The sequence below is a fragment of the Triticum urartu genome, chromosome 4A (assembly GCF_056163025.1).
Source record: "Triticum urartu cultivar PI428250 chromosome 4A, HENAU_Tu73, whole genome shotgun sequence".
Lineage (NCBI taxonomy): Eukaryota > Viridiplantae > Streptophyta > Magnoliopsida > Poales > Poaceae > Triticum > Triticum urartu.
In genome coordinates, this window is record NC_141876.1 from 279,858,270 (window position 1) to 279,880,032 (window position 21,763).

The window sequence follows — 21,763 nt, forward strand, 5'->3', positions numbered from 1 at the left end:
TTTGTGAAGGTGAGAAAATAACGATACCCGCCGCGAGCCTCAATATTCATCGGACCACATACATCAGTATGTACGATTTCCAACAAATCTGTTGCTCGCTCCATAGTTCCGGAGAACGGCGTTTTAGTCATCTTGCCCACGAGGCATGATTCGCAAGTACCAAGTGATTCCAAAAGTCCATCAGAATGGAGTTTCTTCATGCGCTTTACACCAATATGACCTAAACGGCAGTGCCACAAATAAGTTGCACTATCATTATCAACTCTGCAACTTTTGGCTTCAACATTATGAATATGTGTATCACTACTATCGAGATTCATTAAAAATATACCACTCTTCAAGGGTGCATGACCAAAAAAGATATTACTCATATAAATAGAACAACCATTATTCTCTGATTTAAATGAATAACCGTCTCGCATCAAACAGGATCCAGATATAATGTTCATGCTCAACGCTGGCACCAAATAACAATTATTCAGGTCTAAAACTAATCCCGAAGGTAGATGTAGAGGTAGCGTGTCAACGGCGATCACATCGACTTTGGAACCATTTCCCACGTGCATCGTCACCTCATCCTTAGCCAATCTTCGCTTAATCCATAGTCCCTGTTTCGAGTTGCAAATATTAGCAACAGAACTAGTATCAAATACCCAGGTGCTACTGCAAGCTTTAGTAAGGTACACATCAATAATATGTATATCACATACACCTTTGTTCACCTTGCCATCCTTCTTATCCGCCAGATACTTGGGGCAGTTCCGCTTCCAGTGACCAGTCCCTTTGCAGTAGAAGCACTCAGTCTCAGGCTTAGGTCCAGACTTGGATTTCTTCTCTTGAGCAGCAACTTGTTTGCCGTTCTTCTTGAACTTCCCTTTCTTCTTCCCTTTACCCTTTTTCTTGAAACTGGTGGTCTTGTTGACCATCAACACTTGATGCTCCTTCTTGATTTCTACCTCCGTAGCTTTTAGCATTGCGAAGAGCTCGGGAATCATCTTATCCATCCCTTGCATATTATAGTTCATCACGAAGCTCTTGTAGCTTGGTGGCAGTGATTGAAGAACTCTGTCAATGACACTATCAACAGGAAGATTAACTCCCAGTTGAGTCAAGTGGTTATGGTACCCAGACATTCTGAGTATATGTTCATTGACAGAACTATTCTCCTCCATCTTGCAGCTGTAGAACTTATTAGAGACTTCATATCTCTCAATCCGGGCATTTTCTTGAAATATTAACTTCAACTCATGGAACATCTCATATGCTCCATGACATTCAAAACGTCGTTGAAATCCCGGTTCTAAGCCGTAAAGCATGGCACACTGAACTATCGAGTAGTCATCAGCTTTGCTCTGCCAGACGTTCATAATATCTGGTGTTGCTCCTGCAGCGGGTTTGGCACCTAGCGGTGCTTCCCGGACGTAATTCTTCTGTGCAGCAATGAGGATAATCCTCAAGTTACGGACCCAGTCCGTGTAATTGCTACCATCATCTTTCAACTTTTCTTTCTCAAGGAACGCATTAAAATTCAACGGAACAACAGCACGGGCCATCTATCTACAACAACATAGACAAGCAAAATACTATCAGGTACTAAGTTCATGATAAATTAAAGTTCAATTAATCATATTTAAGAACTCCCACTTAGATAGACATCCCTCTAATCATCTAAGTGATCACGTGATCCATAACAACTAAACCATGACCGATCATCACGTGAAATGGAGTAGTTTTCAATGGTGAACATCACTATGTTGACCATATCTACTATATGATTCACGCTCGACCTTTCGGTCTCAGTGTTCCGAGGCCATATCTGCATATGCTAGGCTCGTCAAGTTTAACCCAAGTATTTCTGCGTGTGCAAAACTGGCTTGCACCCGTTGTATGTGAACGTAGAGCTTATCACACCCGATCATCACGTGGTGTCTCGGCACGACGAACTTTGGCAACGGTGCATACTCAGGGAGAACACTTGTACCTTGAAATTTAGTGAGAGATCATCTTATAATGCTACCATCAATCAAGTAGAATAAGATGCATAAAGGATAAACATCACATGCAATCAATATAAGTGATATGATATGGCCATCATCATCTTGTGCCTGTGATCTCCATCTCCAAAGCACTGTCATGATCACCATCGTCACCGGCTTGACACCTTGATCTCCATCGAAGCATCGTTGTCGTCACGCCAACTATTGCCTCCACGACTATCGCTACCGCTTAGTGATAAAGTAAAGTAATTACATGGCGATTGAATTTCATACAATAAAGCGACAACCATATGGCTCCTGCCAGTTGTCGATAACTGTGTTACAAAACATGATCATCTCATACAATAAAATTTAGCATCATGTCTTGACCATATCACATCACAACATGCCCTGCAAAAACAAGTTAGACGTTCTCTATTTTGTTGTTGCAAGTTTTACGTGGGTGCTACGGGCTGAGCAAGAACCGTTCTTACCTACGCATCAAAACCACAACGATATTTCGTCAAGTTAGTGTTGTTTTAACCTTCAACAAGGACCGGGCGTAGTCACACTCGGTTCAACTAGAGTTGGAGAAACTGACACCCGCCAGCCACCTGTGTGCGAAGCACGTCGGTAGAACCAGTCTCGCGTAAGCGTACGCGTAATGCCGGTCCGGGCCGCTTCATCCAACAATACCGCCGAACCAAAGTATGACATGCTGGTAAGCAGTATGACTTGTATCGCCCACAACTCACTTGTGTTCTACTCATGCATATAACATCTATGCATAAACCTGGCTCGGATGCCACTGTTAGGGAACGTAGTAATTTCAAAAAAAATTCCTACGCACACGCAAGATCATGGTGATGCATAGCAATGAGAGGGAAGATTATCGTCCATGTACCCTCGTAGACCGTAAGCGGAAGCGTTATGAGAACGCGATTGATGTAGTCGTACGTCTTCACGATCCGACCGATCCAAGTACCGAACGTACGGCACCTCCGAGTTTAGCACACGTTCAGCTCGATGACGTCCCACGAACTCCGATCCAGCAGAGCTCCACGGGAGAGTTCCGTCAGCATGATGGCGTGATGACAGTGATGATGTTGCTACCGACGCAGGGCGTCGCCTAAGCACCGCTACGATATGATCGAGGTGGATTATGGTGGAGGGGGGGCACCGCACACGGCTTGGAACAATCAACTTGTGTGTTCTAGGGTGCCCCCCTGCCCCCGTATATAAAGGAGCAAGGGGGAGGCCGGCCGGCCCCTGCAGGGCGCGCCAGGAGGAGGAGTCCTCCTAGTAGGAGTAGGACTCCCCTTTCCTACTCCTACTAGGAGGAGGAAAGGAAGGAGGAAAGGGAGAAGGAAGGAGAGGGAGGAAAGGAGGAAAGGGGCCAGCCCCCCTAGTCCAATTCGGTTTGGGCTAGGGGGCCGCGCGCCCTGCCTCCTCTCTTCCACCACTTGGCCCATGAGGCCCAATACTTATTCCCCGTACTCCCGTAACTCCCCGGTACTCCGAAAAATACCCGAATCACTCGGAACATTTCCGATGTTCGAATATAGTCATCCAATATATCGATCTTTACGTCTTGACCATTCGAGACTCCTCGTCATGTCCCCGATCTCATCCGGGACTCCGAACTACCTTCGGTACATCAAATCACATAAACTCATAATACCGATCGTTAAGCGTGCGGACCCTACGGGTTCGAGAACTATGTAGACATGACCGAGACACGTCTCCGGTCAATAACCAATAGCGGAACCTAGATGTTCATATTGGCTCCTACATATTCTACGAAGATCTTTATCGGTCAAACCGCATAACAACATACGTTGTTCCCTTTGTCATCGGTATGTTACTTGCCCGAGATTCGATCGTCGGTATCTCAATACCTAGTTCAATCTCGTTACCGGCAAGTCTCTTTATTCGTTTCCGTAATGCATTATCCCGCAACTAACTCATTGCAGGCGCCTGTGTCTGGAGCGGCCCCTTCTGTTTCGGCACCTATGAGCACTTTGAGATTCGGATCTTTTGAGCCTGCATCCACTCCTCCGAGGCTCTGGAGCGATCGGGTGGAGTCTGAGGACGTGCTAGAGGGCACGCTTCCACCCTTAGACTTTGCAGGGATTAACTGCTTTGCCGAGAGAGGGGGGTCGTGGGCAGGCGGCCCCTTCTTCCCCCTCTACTCTCGATGCTTCGCCTCGGTCGAGGACCGAGGGGGAGGCATCTCCGCTGCCCAGTGCCGTCGTGTTGGCGGTGAGAGGGAGACCGGGGCAGAGGCCTTTGGTCTTTCCTCTCCTGTTGCGGCTAGGCCGACATCTCCTGCGGCGTCGTTTCGCTCCGAGGGCGGGCTACCCCTTGTTCCGCCGCAAGGGTCGGGCCTACCGGCGCCGTCTTGCCTGGGCGCATCACCCGTCGGCTTGGCAGTTCGTCTTGGCGAGGTGGGGGGCAGGCGGCCCCTGTTCTCACCTCCCCTTGCCAGCCTTTGGGTGGGACATTGTCTAAGCCGGCCTCGTTAGGGGGGGAGCGTGGGCAGATGTCCCAGCATTCTTCCCCTATGCGCCTGCCGGAACCGGCGCCGATGCCGAGGCCTAGGGCTCCTTGTCATCCGAGCGGTGGGGTGAGGCGGGAGGCCTAACCCCTATCTAGGCTTCTAGGGAGGAGGTCATAGCTTTTGGAGGTATCCCGGATCCTGTTTCCCGGGGGCGGCGGATGAGCTGTCGCCTCCAAGACCAGCCGGAGGTTGATGACATGCAGCTAAGGTGCGCCAGGTGGGCGGCCAAGGTTCGTGATATTGAGGTCACAACTGGTATGTCGGTCAACACTTCCAATTCTATTCTGCATTTTTCTGATGTTGAGATTATTAATAATGCAAATCAATTAGGAGTTTCACTGGGTAGTAATGATAATGAAATCTCGCATTCAGTTAATGACATCTTGGATCTTGAAGCGGATCGTGCTTTAGATATGATTCGCAATCTAGCAGCTGTTAAACCTATGAACAATTAGGATATTGCTCGGTTGGGAGTCAGGGTGTTAGATACGCTTTGTGCAGATATTGCCCCTCCTCTCCCTAAGACCGGGGAGGAGGATGATTATTTAACTATTGGGGATAAGGAACCTATAGAGGATCTTACCGAGGGTCTCCCTGACACCGGTTGTGAGGACCGGGTGGAGGATGTACCCAAACCTAAACGCAAGTGGCAACGCAAGATCTACCCTACCTCCGCGGTGCGTAGAAGTGCTAGGAACCGAATGACCAAAAAAATTCATGATGAGTTATGAGAGGAATTTTTGGAATAGTAGAGGTCTGAGGGACTTGGCTAAAAGAAGATTTCTAGCAAAGGCTTCTATTGAACAGAGGCTGGATTTTATTGCTCTTTCTAAAACAGGAAGAGGCAATTTCGCGCCTCAATTCCTTAATACGTTGTTGGGAGGGGCTGATTTTGATTGGCATTGTCTCCCCCCGAGAGGAAGATTAGGCGGTATCTTACTTGGGGTTAGATGTGAGACGCTGGAAGTCCGGAGTGTGGTCATGGGAGATTTTGCTGTCAAATATCGGGTTAGGTCGAAGATCGACGGGTTTAATTGGGCCTTGGTGCCGGTCTATGGGGCCGCCCAGCCAGAATTAAAACCGGATTTTCTGGCGGATCTAGTCTGTATTTGCGGGTCTGAGCAGCTTCCAGTCTTAGTAGGGGGTGATTTCAATATCATTAGAAGGAGGGACGAAAAGAACAATGATAATTTTGATGGCAGATGGTCGTTTATGTTTAACACCATTATTGAAAGCTTGGATCTAAGAGAGATAGAGCTTTCGGGTAGAAAATTCACATGGGCTAATTCTTTGTCTACTACATTTGAGAAGCTGGACCGTGTCCTAGCGAGCGTTGACTGGGAACAGAAGTTTCCTCTAGTCACCGTCCAGGCTTTATCGCACGGAATCTCGGACCATACCCCTTTGCTGGTTGACTCTGGTGAGGTAACACACATGGGGAACAAGAATACCTTCTCTTTCGAACTAGCGTGGTTTGAGAGAGAAGGCTTTTTGATCTTATAGCCAGGGAATGCGCTAAAGATTCAAGAGGAAGAACTTCAATAGAGAGATGGCAGAATAAGATTCGTCACTTGCGAAGTTTCTTACGTGGGTGGGCTAAGCATCTTAGTGGGGTTTATAAGGTCGAAAAGGAAAGGCTCCTTTTCCTTATTCAGGTCTTAGATGTAAAAGCCGAGTGCACAATCCTAGATCCAACGGAACTTCATGTTAAACTAGATGCGGAGATGAGATTGAAAGAGCTTGTGCGAGAGGAAGAATTGAAGTGGGCATTGCGGGCGAAGGTTCGCAAAGTGGTCCAGGGGGATGCCAACACTCAGTTCTTTCATATGATCGCCAATGGCAAGCAATTAAATAAAAGGATCTTTCAGCTTGAGCAAGATGAAGGGACGATTGTAGGGCAGGAAAATTTAAAACTATACATCACTGATTATTATAAGAAACTATTTGGGCCTCCGGAGGATAATTTCGTATCTCTAGATGAGTCGCGGAATGAGGATATCCCTCAGTTGGCTTCAGATGAGAATGATATTTTAAATGCCCCATTCTCAGAGAAAGAGGTGTTTGAAGCTATTTCTTAAATGAAGAATAATTCAGCTCCGGGACCGGACGGATTTCCGGCGGAGTTTTATAAGAGGTGTTGGCATATTATTAAAGGGGACTTGCTTCCGATCTTCCAGGACTTATTCGCTGGACAGCTTCATTTGTTTCATCTGAATTTTGGAACTATTACTTTGTTGCCTAAGAAAACAGAGGCGGTCCGAATTGAGCAGTTTAGGCCCATCTGTCTTCTGAATGTAAGTTTCAAAATAGTCACCAAGGTTGGGACAAATAGGCTCACGTAGATTGCGCATTTTGTGGTGCAGCCATCCCAAACTGCCTTCATGACGGATAGGAACATCCATGAAGGGGTGGTGGTCCTGCATGAAACGCTCCATGAAATCCATACGAAAAAACTAGATGGGGTGGTTTTTAAAGTGGATTTCGAAAAAGCGTACGACAAAGTCAAATGGCCATTCCTTCAACAAGCGTTGAGGATGAAAGATTTTGATCAAGCCTGGCGAAGACAGGTAGAATCTTTCACGCAAAAAGGCAATGTTGGAATTAAAGTGAATGATGACATAGGTCGCTATTTCCAAACACATAAGGGCCTAAGACAAGGAGATCCAATGTCACCTATTGTGTTCAACATTGTAGTTGATATGTTGACAATTCTAATAGGAAGGGCTAAGGATGCTGGACAGGTAGGTAGCTTGGTACCTCATCTAGTTGATGGAGGTGTATCTGTCCTACAGTACGCTGATGATACTATCATCTTTATGGAGCATGACTTGGCAAAGGCGAGAAACATGAAGGTGGTGTTATACTTGTTCGAACAATTATCCGGTCTGAAAATTAATTTTCACAAGAGTGAATTGTTCTGCTTTGGAAGAGCCAAGGAGGAACAAGAGGCATATAAGCAATTGTTCGGGTGTGAATTGGGGGCGTTACCTTTTGCGTATTTAGGTATACCCATTCATCATCGTAAGCTAACAAATAGCGAATGGAAGTGCATTGAGGATCAATTTGAGAAGAAACTGGGCTGCTGGAAGGGCAAACCGATGTCGTATGGAGGCCGGTTAATTCTTATTAATTCGGTGCTCACAAGTATGCCCATGTTCCTTTTGTCTTTTTTCGAAGTACCAGTGGGAGTTCGGAAAAGACTCGATTTCTATCGATCCCGTTTTTTCTGGCAAAGTGATGAGATGAAGAGAAAGTATAGATTAGCTAGATGGGACATTATTTGTCGACCGAAGGACCAAGGGGGTCTTGGTATCGAAAATCTTGAGGTAAAAAACAAATGTCTTCTTAGCAAATGGTCGTATAAGCTTTCTCGAGAGACCGGGGCCACATGGGCACAGATTCTGCGTAATAAGTACCTTCAATCCAAGACCTTATCCCAGGTGACAGTGAGGCCGATGGATTCGCCTTTCTGGAAAGGCCTGATGAGAGTTAAATCGCTCTTTCTTAACCGGGCCAAGGTGGTTGTTGGTAACAGTACTTCTACAAGATTCTGGGAGGATACCTGGCTAGGGGATACGCCCCTGGCAGTGCAATATCCTTCTCTCTATAGTATTGTTCAACGGAGAGATGCGACCGTTGAGTCTGTATGTCAGTCCACGCCTCTAAATATTAGCTTCATAGCTTCAGGAGAGCATTAGCCGGCAAAAGTTGGGAAGCTTGGCTCCATCTTGTAAGAAGATTGATGGATGTTCAACTCTCTCAACGTCCGGACCAGTTGTGTTGGAAACTTACTAGGAATGGAGAATTTACGGTTAAATCCATGTGTTTGGATGTAATTAATTCTAGTACTATTCCTACGTCGAAACATGTTTGGCATGTCAAAGTTCCCTTGAAAGTTAAAGTGTTCATGTGGTTTGTGCATAAACAAGTCATTTTAACTAGGGATAACTTGATTAAACGCAACTGGACTGGATCCTCTCGCTGTAGCTTTTGTGACAGGGATGAAACAATTAAGCACCTATTTCTAGATTGTCCTATGGCAAAGATTCTATGGCAATCAGTGAACACAGCCTTTAATATAACTCCTCCACATAATATTAACACGGTTTTTGGGACGTGGTTGAATGGGATAGAGTCCCAAACAGCGAGACACATTCATGTAGGAGTATGTGCGTTATTATGGGCTATATGAAATTGCAGAAATGATTTGGTATTTAACAGAACATCAGCTACTCATTTTTTGCAGGTTATATTCCGAGCCATGGCTTTGATTCGTATGTGGTACTCATTCCGACGGAGGCCATGGAGCGTTTGGTTACTGGATCTATCCGATGGGAGATGGTAGCACAGGATATTTTCAGCCGGTTTGGATGGCGGTCATGTAATAGGATGGGCAATTAGTTTTCCTTTCTATCTTTTGCCTGCCGGCTGTGGCATCTACTTTCGTTCCTTACCTCTCTATGAGCAGCTTTGTTCAAGACTTTTAGACTTGTGTTGAACCTATTTGCTTGTTAATAAAGGTGGTCGTATGCATCTTTCCAATGCAGAGGCCGGGGTTGTCCCCCTTTTCAAAAAACACTAACTCATTAGTTGCATTGCTTGCAAGGCTTATAGTGATGTGCATTACCGAGAGGACCCAGAAATATCTCTCCGATAGTCGGAGTGACAAATCCTAATCTCGATCTATGCCAACTCAACAAGTACCATCAGAGACACCTGTAGAGCACCTTTATAATCATCCAGTTACATTGTGATGTTTGGTAGCACACAAAGTGTTTCTTCGGTAATCAGGAGTTGCATAATTTTATAGTCATAAGAACATGTATAAGTCATGAAGAAAGTAATAGCAGTAAACTAAAACGATCAAGTTCTAAGCTAACGGAATGGGTCAAGTCAATCACATCATTTTCCTAATGATGTGATCCCGTTTATCAAATGACAACTCATGTCTATGGTTAGAAAACATAACCATCTTTAATCAACGAGCTAGTCAAGTAGAGTCATACTAGTGACACTCTATTTGTCTATGTATTCACACATATATTATGTTTTCGGTTAATACAATTCTAGTATGAATAATAAACTTTTATCATAAAATAAGGAAATAAATAATAACTTTATTATTGCCTCCAGGGCTATTTCCTTCATGAACCATGTCTTTTGCTAAACGTTGATGCATCTGTGTGCTTTGGGATATCTGAGCTTCACTCAATCCATGTAAAAGGCATGTTAATTTATGCACAACACAGCTGATAAGTTATGCGCAAACACCGTGATAATTTTGAGCCAGGGGAAAGGATTTTGAAAACACCTCCGGTAACTTTTGTGTAAATGACATGATAATATACTCCACCATAGAACCGATAATTTACGCATGGTTTGAGCTATTAAACACCTCCGGAGCGAGTACGAACATGAGATCTAGTTTCAAAGATCTCATTGCAACATATCTTTTATATGAAAACTGTTTTTGCATCCGACCAATGGTTTGAGCTATAAAACATTTTGAATTTTTGGTAGAGAGAATCTAGGATGATGTCAGATTTTTTTTGTCCTCTAGTGTATGCATATAATAAGACGAAGTGAGTCATTCTAATGCATGCATGCACTTAATTAGATGAAAAGTAGTGTGGTGTGTGCCAAATATCAAGTTCCAAAAAGATAACTGATACGAATTTCTGAACACAAATGAATTCCACAAGTTGCATTCATGTTCCCCACGTACAAATTCAATATACACTGCATGCTCAATGACAAGCTGAAGAAAAAAGATAGCTACTACAAAAATAATAATTCCACGATACTTTGAGCGATTCAACTTTCACACACCTCACTATTCACAGGACTGCAAGGAGGACGAAAATAAAATAAAATGCGCGACAGATCAGCCATGGACCAGTACCTCATTTGAAGTGACCGGAGGGGCAGTCGAGCGAAGTCCTGTCTCATCTTCAACACTTGGTTCAGCAGCAAGCCCTTCCAAGGCAGAAGGTTCTGCAGGAGGGATTTCTACTGGGTTCTCTTGCAGCTGCTGTACCTTTTCTCTTGAAACTTTTGGTTTTGTCTTGGAGGTTTTCTGCTTTGTAGCGATAGGTCTCGTTTCAGCCTTTGCAGTGATAGATGCTACGGAGGGAGCTTTTGTGACCAATCTCTGGCCGGGTTTGCTAGCAGTAACCCGAGGTTTATTATTTTCCGCACCTCTGTTTACCTTGGCTGGATTAGTTGTGCGCCGTGGGCTCTCACATGAGACGGAGCCATCTGCAGAAGCAGCAGTGACAGAACTGGTTGGCTTGTGTCGGCCAAGCTTCGGTGACCTAGCACGTGTTGGTGCAATCTGCAAAAGGCCACAAGTTTATATCAGGATGCTATGTTTACGAATGTAGCATCGCAAATATTTACATGAACAGGACATGCAGTAAGCAATTCTAACATCTTAGTACAAACTAGCAGACATACACTGTATATACACGAGGAAAAGCACTCAAACATCATCAACAAATAAGGATCAAACATCATCAACAAATAAGGAACTTAATCTAACTTGTGAACCAATGACATACAATGGAGAATGTGTTATTAGATCCAGGAATATCAAATGTGCATCAACTAATATCATAAACCTAGTCACCTAGTCACCTAGATTAGCAAGAAACCTGTTGATCCACTATTCCAAATAGTTGTCAGACAAAACAACAAGACCTATCGAGTCAGTACCACAGAAGCATTATGAGTTGTATAGTTATCTCAATGCTACACTGATGTGGATGCAGTAAATATTCTACGTTAACCTTTAAATTTTAATCATCAGGAAGCATTATGGTAGCGTGTGCGTGCGCGCCGCCGTGCGCGCGCGCGCGGGCGTGTGGTGTTTAATAACCCAGGGTGAAGAATAAGTAATTCTTCACCCTAATCGATCGACCGAGCCACATCTTGCTTGGGTCTAACCAAGCCACGGTTCATTTGATCGAGGCAAAAGCCCACCGTAAGATTACAACGGGGTTGAGGTTTTTCTACGTTTGATGACTTGACTTGACTCGATGCCTGCCCTCGTCCTCGTCCTTTTTTTGCTTAAATAAAACCTACACGTCTTTTCCGCACCTCCCCGTCTTTTCCTAATCTGCTGTATACGGTTTCAGGCGAACGGCGGCATGGTGCTTGGCGGCGATTTGGCTGGGAGTGAAGCCATTGTTTGGCATGCTGGTGGGGCGGCGTGCTGCTCGACCGGCATGGTCTCGGCGATGGGTGGTCGCCGTGGTGTGTGGCGTCTGCATAGGTCTAGGGCCGCGCTGTGCACGTAGATGTGGCTGGTGACCCCGCCGGAGCTGTGGCAGGTGACCGCGACAGTGGATTAGGCGTCCGTGCATGGGCTGCTACATGATAGCATTGCCTCTGTTTGGATTGAAGTTTGGTTGGGCTTTTGACTGCATGGGAGGAGGTGAGCAACCCCAATTTTAGTGATTTCCGTTCCCAAATTCCAGTTAGCTCCCGCTTACGTTTCCCTTTGTCATGTTCTTCCCAAATTGATATCCATGCATCTGGGTGCTCCGGCGCCCCTCGAGGTCCTGATTTGACTACCAGCCGGTGGATGTGGGTTCTCCCGGTGGTGGAGTTGAAGGGGCCCCAATGGCTAAGGACTTGACCGGCAAGCTGGAGTCCACCACAACCAGCGTCCTCGAGCTCTAACACTAATAATCATTCATCTAGTCACGTGGGTATATGTAGCCATCTTTGCTTGCTTCAATAATTTTCAGTTAGTTGAATTCCCAATCTAGTTCGCAGTAGACGTGCAAGTAGAATCTTGCCTCCTGGTTGGTCAGCTGGTCACAGAGACAGTTTAGGTGATGTTCGCCCGGCACTAGTTCGGCCGCGACCACTTTGTGTTCTCCTCCGGCTCTGACCTACAGCTGCTTGCAGGTTACTAATCTTCTTCTATCTTCCATAAACAGAGGTGTCGATCCTATTGCATCTAATGAGTAATGACTCGTCAGGCCATATGGTGTGTTTCTTTCTATCTATTGTGATCCATCAAAAGTTAATTATTAGATTAAGCAATAAGAGATAATTAGTGTATTCATTATTAGATCTTTGTGGTTTCTGGTTCTCTCAAGTCGTACTGATAGAATTAAGCAATAAAATGTTGGCTATACTGTAAATAGGTATGTACTGATTTTGGGATTTATATTAGCTTGCAGACAACAGTTTAGCCAAAAGAAAATGAACAGACATTATAGCTAGTACTAAGAGGACAAGTATTGGAGCATATTCATTAGCTTGAAGAGAACAGTTGGCTATAAGATAATTGGGTTATTGTACTGATTTCAGGATTTATATTAACTTGAAGAGATGAGAGATATCTTGGCTCTGTAGCTGCAGAATCAGAATGGATTATAATGTGCCTTAGCTATATTTTTTTATTGATGCCGACTAACCTCTATGATATTTTTTAACAACTAACCTATGACTAGCTATGCAGCTTTCCATGTAAAAAATTTGGAAAACAATGGCTTACTTTCTGCATGACACCAAAGCATGAATTCTGATGCATCATAGAATGATTTTTCTTATCTTATCACGCGAAATATTCGTTGCTACCAAAATAGTACACATACATCAACCATTTGTTACTAAAACAAGAATCCTAAATTATCAACTTCCTACTTTTTACTGGAGCTTATGGATTTAGCATATGTTTAGGCACATTTTATTGAAGCGAATATAATTTTTGTTTATTGCTCAGCCATTGATTTTACGGAATATCCATATCACCATTTTTTCATTCAGATTCTTATAGACTGAAAAGCATTGATTTTAGTCTTCTTTAACATATCTTTCTATCTTCCAGAGCTATCCATTCAAATATCAGTATTCTGCATAATCTCTTGTGAAGTAATGTTCGGCACCATAGTTTTCTGAGTAAATCCAACGTTACCAAGAAACTGATTTTCGTTTTATGTCCATGGTTCTTTCTTCGTTAGATGCAATCTAAGTTCTAAATTTGCTGTTTTCAATACTATTGTCTTATTCATATTCTTGGATACTGTAAATTATTAAAGTAGGTTAATAACTAGAACGGTAGAAGCATGGTGTCACGACAACAATGAAAGGATGTCACTGTAATTCATATCTGTTTTATGTATTAATTATGATTGCATATGCACCATCACCCTTATACTCTACAACCTTGCTATACGTACGATGAATTTCCGTCCAACACTCAGTACAATTAGACAAATCATAGATTATCAGTTTGTGGGCCATAGCATGTGCTGTCTGGTCGTACGTAGGGCAGTTTTGTATACTCTATGTTCTGCATCAAAAAATCCATGCTGTAAAGTCAACTTAATCTTTTGCCCGCAAAAAAAGAAGTCACTTAATCTTTGAATTTCTTTGCATCTGGCAGATAGTGTTGTTGCTCCCGTGATCAGCTTGTGATCGGAGAATTTAGGATGCAACACTATGGCAGACAAAGTTGGACGGCTAGCTTTTCATGAGGATCTGCATGGAAAACAGGGTGGTGCTCAATATTCTTTATGAGAGCCCTCTAAATGTTGGGCAAAGGAACTACAGCTGAAACATCATTTTCTGTTTGGTTATGTTGGATTGAGAGCAAGAACCTCTGATGTATTACTGGTCTCTGGAAGGTGGAAGGGGCTGCTGTAAACTATAAATAGGAAACCTTTTTTTATCGCAAATTTTCGTAGGTAGCTTACCAAGCTGACCGCTTGGTCGAAAACATATTGTTCATAGCATGTAAGATAGCTTCAGATTTTGTTTTGCACCCTGCGTCTTTCAGGTGGCGTTCAGGCAGGAAAATGTCCGTGCTTTTGTGATAATTTTCTCAAAAATCTCTCTGGCAACTGATTGATCCAAAAGTATTTGCAGGCTGGAAATGCTCAGATTTTCAGCGTGGCTGAATTTGATGTGGCGGTCAGAAAGTACAGATGTTGTGCAAAATAAAATATTCATGCAAAAATGCCTTGGTCAAACTAATTAAACAGAGCATATTACACAACTGTGCTGGCGTGTGTCATAAATTTACGTGGCAAGACTGGTCCTCAACTCCATGCCGTAAGTTTACCTCAGGTGGCCCTCAATTCCATGCCGTAAGTTTACCTCAGGTGGCCCTCAACTCCATGCCGTAAGTTTACCTCAGGTGGCCCTCAACTCCACGCCGTAACTTTACCTCAGGTACCCAACATAAATTTCAGTGCATGTGTGGCGTGTACAGTTTGGCTGGGGTGAGGAATAAGAGTTCCTCACCCAGGGTGACGAATAGCGCCGTAATTTTATGTTTCACCCCCCTCTATTTTACCATCAATGCACCGTAATTTTATGTTTCGTAAGTTTTGTCTTATTTTTGACATAAAAATATACCGTAAGAAAATATATATATATATATATAGGGCCTTATCCATGAGCCAATGAACATTCGGTGGTACTCTTGGCATGGGTGCAAAGGTAATGTGCAATAAAATTGAAAATTAGCAAGTATTCCCTCCGTCCCAAATTACTTGTCTTAGATTTGTCTAGATACGGATGTATGTAGACACATTTTAGTGTTGATACATCTGTATCTAGACAAAATCTAAGACAAGTAATTTGGGACAGAGATTATATGAAATGGAAAGCAGAAACTGAACACAGAAAGTCCTCCAAGACTGACAAGCCAATGGAATTATGCCATACCTCCTCCGTCCGAAAATATAGTGCGTATTAGATTTTTTTTTCAAGTCAAAACTTGTGAATTTTGACCAAGTTTGTAGAAAAAGTTGTCAAAATCTAGGATACCAAATCAATATCATTAGATTCATCATAAAAAAATTCATATGATATATATACTTGGTATTGTAAGCATAGATAATTGTCTCGATAAACTTGATGAAAGTTTGTGAAGATTGACTTTCGCAACCAATGTGCACTATGATACATATTAGGGACTAAGGACAAACATAATCATTTAAAGTGTTATACCCAGAATTACACATTTTTACTAAAAGCCTATGTGGACAATGGATCTCGTAACATGTATTCACATACTCATCTTCTCTAACAAGTGTGGCCCGTTGTGAACAGAAAGCTATACATCAGTTGTAATTTCTGGTATCCTATCATCCTTGTAACTTACAGCTAGTTATGCAAGATCTCTTGGCGAGCATTCGAATATCCGCCTGCTCTAACAATCCTATGCATTTGAAACAAACATATTCTAACAAAGAAAAATGAAACTGCAAGCCAGAGACAAAGAGTTGGTAACATCTCTACGTTATTCTAACAACAGGAAATAGAACCATAGAAAGATTATTTATCCTACCGCATTAGAACTCATCAAACCATATGTCATTCATGCTTTCAAAGAGAAAAAACAGATACATTTGAATCATATGGAACTATTTATAACGAAGAAATAAGCAACTTCGGAAAAAGTGTATCGACATAAGTACCTTTTTCAACTCAACTTTAGGAGGCTGCTCCTTATAGAAGCTTGGCATGGGGGCTGCTTTAAATGTCAGGCTCTTCCTAAGCCTTTTAATCTCGGCCTCTTGGCTCTCCTGAGTGATGAACTAATTCTTAGAATCAAAGCATACAGATGATCAAAAAGGTTTTACATGAATTATACAAAAGCAGCTCTCACATAGACTAATGAACTAATTATTAGAATCAAAGCATACAGATGATCAAAAGGCTTTACATGAAAGTAGTTCTCACCTTAGATTTTTCCTGCAAATTCGTTTGTTCAATCTCCTTGGCATGAATTTTCTCCTCAAGTTTCTTTAAGAACTGAAAGAAGGAACAAGTGCATGCTTAATATAAAACAGAAACAAACATGCAACGACTAATTAACACATGCCACTGTGGAAATTAGTTACCTCTTTGCGCTTCTCAGCACGCTCCTCCAATCGGAAACTAAAACCAGAGGCAGCAGCATTCTTGCGTTGAGTATTCGTGCTCCTGTAACACAACACCAAATGGCAGCATTATGTATTAACACCATCGTAAAAAATAACTGAGCAACAATTGTGAACACAAAAAGGCTTTACGATGTAGTGGAGTGCACATCATCCTCCATTTTCGCTGGAAATGACTGCCTGTAAGGTTTGGCAGTGTTCTCATTTGACCTGTGAAAGAATGCCAACCATTTGAGTGTAAGAAAGCAACAAGTTCAGATAAAAATTTGTTTTTATTTCATTGATCAATTAGTGTAACACTACAGTGGACTACCTTTGATTGTACGGTACAGATAAAGCAATAACCGAAACCACAAAGTCAAATGCAAGAATGCCCAAAAATGTGGTTTGGTAATACTGACTTACTCTTGGACTTCAGAAGGAGTGTCGTTTGGAGTTGAGTCCACCGATTCAGGCTTCATAGGCTACGTCAAAGAAAATAGAAACTAAGTTCACTAAAATGCAACTAAAAACCTACAGACTTTCGACATCCGAGTAACCAACTAATTGAGATCAGCACCTACCATGGATTGATGAGCGGCAGGAATCTGAGCCAAATTCCCCTTCTTCTCCGTGCCCCGTCCTGCAATTCCACCCCAATTATGTACGTGAACCCAACAGCAACCGTCACAGGTTAACTTAGGACAAGCCCAAAACTAACCAGATGACGCTGCAGTTCCATTTGGCACGGCACCCTTCCCCTCTGGCTTGGCTTGCTTTGCCAGGGAGGTCATAGCGCCGCCCTTCCTGGCGCCGATGGTCCCTCTCGCGGGGAAGGAGGCGCTTTGCGACAGACCGGGCTTCTTCCCCCGCGGTGCCGCCGAGGCAGACACCACCTTGCCGTTCAGCACATTCCCCTTCTTCCTCCCGCTCGCGTCCGCAGATCCAACCTTCTGCGCACACCAACACACACCATTAGCGGCAGCAATGTATTAGCATGCACCAAAGTATGCCACGGAGTAAACTGAGAACCAGAATTCCGCGACCCCTGCACCTTGGTAGGCGCCCTGGCCGGCTCCTCGGGAGATGCCACCGCGGTTGCAGATCCGACCAGCGCCTCCCCGTCAGCGAGATCCACGTGATCACCACCATCCACATCCACCGGCGCGGCCACGGCGACGTCCTCCTTGCGAGCCTTGACGACGATGTTTTCCTCCCCTCCAAGTCCATTCGCTGCCGCACCTTCCTCGCGCTCACCCTCCATCCCCGCGTATCAGATCCGAGCCGGACACCACCGAGATCCGGCCAGGACCTCCCCGTATCACTAGCTTGCCGTCGATGGGGGTCAGCACGCGGGGGGGGGGGGGGGGGGGGGGGGGGGGACGGACCACCACCCACTGCGGGCTGCTGCTGCTGTCGCTACGGGAGGCAGAGACGGGGCAGTAGTGAGAGGTTGCAAAGGGAGCGAGCATACCTGGCCAAAGGCTCTTTGTAATCGTGCCTGGCCCGGCACGGCCCGCCAGGGCACGATTACTATACGGGCCGGGCCGGGCCGGGCCGGCCCGCATGCTGCGCCCTCAGGCCCAGGCACGGCCCAGTTAGTAAACGGGCCGGCACGTTGGCCCGTTTAGCATGGTGGGCCGCATATTTCAATCTATTATTTGACGCACGGACCGGTTTTTAATCTATTTTTACATGTTGAGCCGTGCCGCGTGCCGGGCTCGGCCCGTTTAGCCCGTGCCGTGCCTGGCCCAAGACAGGCCGTGCCAGCGTGCTCACGGACCGGCCCGAAAAAACCGGCCCATTTGGCCAGCTATAGGAGCGAGGGCAAAAAAGAAATATTTTCCTTTGTTTTTTTAGACAAAATTCGAAGTTTTTATTACGCCGTCATAATGTTCATACGGACGAAAAAAAGTCCATCCAGCTGACCTAGCCAAACATGCCGGTCAGCTGGTAGAGATAAAACATGCTTTGCAAACTTGTGAGCCTCGTCGAGCTCCTAAACTCATGACCAATATTACAAGTATGAAAACTTGACGAGGTGCGGTTTTCGGCCACGCGATCGTGATCGAACGCTCTAGATGATGGAGAGGGTTTTGGTGGGTTTTGGGCCAAATTGGACGGGTGTTGGGCTGCAACACACACGAGGTCTTCTCGGTCCCTCGGTTAACCGTTGAAGTATCAAACGAAGTCCAAATGGTACAAAACTTGACATGCGGTCTATCGCTAGTAAACCAAGGCCACTTGGCAAGTCTCGGTCCAATCCGAAAATGTTTAATCCCCACACACGAGAAGAAGGTAGAAATGACCACCGGAGGAGAACGGAGCGCCGGAATGCAAAACGGACAACGGGGAAAATGCTCGGATGCATGAGACGAACACGTATGCAAATGCAATGCACATGATGCCATTATATGAGATGCATGACAACGACAACAACACACGGAGACAAAAACCCGAACCCGAGAAAATATAATAACTTAACGCCGGAAACGGCAAGAGTTGGATTACATATTAGGTAAATCATATCCGGGGTGTTACACTTAGACTATATATACTCCCCCACCTCCTTCTAGTTAGGGTTAGCAAAGTAGTAGCTCATTAGAAATAGAGCTTTGCTCATCCATTACGGATCTACTCCACGAGAGAGACCGCGGCCCCTCTTCGGAGAAGATCCCCCTTGGATTTAAGACCCCCTCTTGGGTGGCCCCCTTCAAGACCTCCTCATGGAGATGAACCTTACCTTGTATCTTTCCCTTCGTTGTTCATATACCTTATGGATGTTGTGTGTTTGATTGCCTAGTGGAAGTGTGATTGGACTTGTTCTTGAGTGTTTCCCCTTGTGATCTCTCTACGTTCTCCCCTCGTGTTCTTCATGTTCTTCGTGGGATCCGCTCCTTTCATGAAAGATCGGCCGTATAGGGTTCCACCCTACATCATCTTGGTATCATGAGCCACGTTGATCACGATTTCGGAGCCTCCCCTCTTTGTTTTCTAGCCTAATTTTATTGATTTCGTCCTAAATTCGAAAATCCCCACCAAAAAAATAGCCCCAAATTTTTTGTGATTTGTTGGTTTTGATGATGTTTTGTTGATTTTGATCCATGGATTTGCTTAGTTTTGAGTGGATCTAGCATCTCCCCAAGTTTCCCCACCTTCCATCCACGAAATCTCATCAATTTTGCCCTTGGAATTATCAATTTCCGCCCCCAATTCAAAAATTTCTGCCCCAAACGAGATCTGGAATCGTCGGGCCGGACATCTAGACCCCAAGCTGGGCATCCGGCTCCTGGAGCATAAAATCTGCTCGGTTCTGGACATTAGCCCCCGAATATTCAGGCCCCGACCCCGGGTGTCCGACCCCTGGAGCATCAGCCTCCTGTGTTTCACTGTTTTGCCCATAACTTTCACATCTGGAGTCCGATTTTGACATTCTTTAGCTCGTTTTGAAGCTATTGACATCCTCTATCTAGATAGGTTCCAACACCATTTGACTCCATCATTTTTGGCACTTTGGCATCTTTGCCTAGGGCTTTCACCATAACTTTCGCAAAACCACCATAGCCTTCTGCAACCTAACCCATTTTGTTCCCCTTAGCATTTGAGGTTGTTTGAGTTGTGATTCGAGTCTCCTAAGGTGTTTCAGCTACTTAGGAACGATTGCTTCTTCATCAACCACCACCACCACCTTAACTTCCACATAGGCTTGACCACCATACACTTCCGCCACCCCAACTTAACCCAATTTTGTTTGTGTTGTGAGTTGTGTCTCCTAAGGTGTTTTGGCTACTTAGGGACCGTACTTCGAACTCCGACACCGTGTATAATCCATCACCTTACCCTCCACTTCCGCATTGCTTCTCAAATCCCATCATTGCATTTCCGCAATCCCATTGAGCTTCTGCAACCACCACCGCATTCCCGCTACCACCATTTGACATTTGACATTTGAGATTTTGAGTTCGCGGTTTTTCCGTTTCCTAAGGTGTTTCGGCTACTTAGGGACGACTCTCCATCATCTTGGTATCTACATCAAGAACACCGCGACTCATCATCGCCATGGACGATAACCTCCATATCATCTTGGTATCGTGGTATCCCTCCATTGTATATTCCCTTCCATTGCATTGATAACCCCTAGCCCATTTTGTGTCACTTGCCTATCGAGACTAGCCATTTGTGTATTGCAGGTAACGTTACTTGTGCACATTAGTGATCTACACCATCCATTGCATACATACCATATCATATTGGTATCATATCATCCCTTGTGTCACAAGATTGTTCCCGTATATACCCAATTGCTATCTTGGTTTGTGCATTTCGCATTGTGGCCATATACAAAAAAAGAATAAACTTTTAAGCAAAAGAGAAAGAGCAAAGAAGCTTGTAAGCAAGTGCCATAGCATCATACCCCATTGCATATAAGATTGTCATATTTGATCATCTTGGATCATCTTGAGATAAACACCGGGAACATCATATACATATATAGCATACTTTGGATAGAAGTCGTTGCATTTTTGTCTCCTATAGGTTGTGCACAAGTGTCGTATCCGCCTATTGAGCAATCATGCTAGCGTCTCTCTAGAGTTGTGCAACAAGAGCATTTTCGTGGATTCCACATTTTGAGCTCATTCCTTTGTTGCACGACCCCATTTATCTATCCGTGTGTGTGTTTCCATGTGCCATATATTGCTATTGGTCTACTTGTTCCACTTGCGAATTTGTGAATCTCTTTCAACATTATTGACTCTTGCTAACATTTTGCATTAAATTTTTGTGCCACTATCCTCACCGAGCTACTCCATAAGCTTTAGTTTGTAGGTGTGAGTGAACAAGTCCGGTACCAATTCCATTATTCTTTCATCTCACATTGAGTGAAACGCGATACATTCTCAACTTTGGGAAAAGGAAACTTGGTATTGTTTATCTCATTTCCTACTCACCTCTACTCGAGTCTTGTGATGGATAGGCAAGGCATTTTACCTTTGGTCTAAAACAACAACGACGAGTTCGATGCCACGAATAATTCTACCAACGCCAAGGTGCAAGATCAAATGGATGAGATCAAAGCCCTCATCAAGTCCTACAAGAGATCTTCATCATCTTCGAGAATACGCTCAAGTACACATGCTTTCGAGCTACCATCTCCGGCAAGGTCACATCGGCATCGACATCCTCACCAACAAGAACGTGAATGTCAAGAACTCAACACCAACAACCGCTCAACGTCTTCACCATCTCCCTTGGCATCTTCGCCTAGGGACATACGGCATCTTTGCCAACAAGCACCTCAAGACTACACTCAAGAGAAGCTCCCCAAGCTCAAGTCCGCGACT

At 44.4% G+C, this 21,763-nt stretch overlaps 1 protein-coding gene across 1 annotated transcript; it reads right to left on the reverse strand.

Moving 5' to 3' along the window:
• Positions 1–10,187: 10,187 nt before the first annotated feature.
• On the reverse strand, positions 10,188–17,793 carry LOC125551786 (uncharacterized). Its single transcript, XM_048715111.2, has 9 exons — positions 17,476–17,793; positions 17,143–17,374; positions 17,006–17,064; positions 16,848–16,906; positions 16,575–16,652; positions 16,404–16,485; positions 16,243–16,314; positions 15,978–16,085; positions 10,188–10,870 (listed from the first exon to the last, which is right to left on the reverse strand). Exons 1-9 carry the CDS (start codon positions 17,683–17,685, stop codon positions 10,421–10,423), a joined length of 1,350 nt encoding a protein of 449 aa, XP_048571068.1. The 5' UTR covers positions 17,686–17,793; the 3' UTR covers positions 10,188–10,420.
• Positions 17,794–21,763: the final 3,970 nt, after the last annotated feature.

Bases quoted from the DNA above. Each gene is read 5' to 3' on its own strand.
- LOC125551786 (XM_048715111.2), bottom strand. From the start codon at position 17,685: ATGGAGGGTGAGCGCGAGGAAGGTGCGGCAGCGAATGGACTTGGAGGG. The intron at 16,086-16,242 runs GTGAGAACTACT...TTCATCACTCAG, and splicing joins ATTTGCAGGAAAAATCTAAG to GAGAGCCAAGAGGCCGAGAT. The intron at 10,871-15,977 runs GTACTTATGTCG...GGCCTTTTGCAG, and splicing joins CTAAAGTTGAGTTGAAAAAG to ATTGCACCAACACGTGCTAG.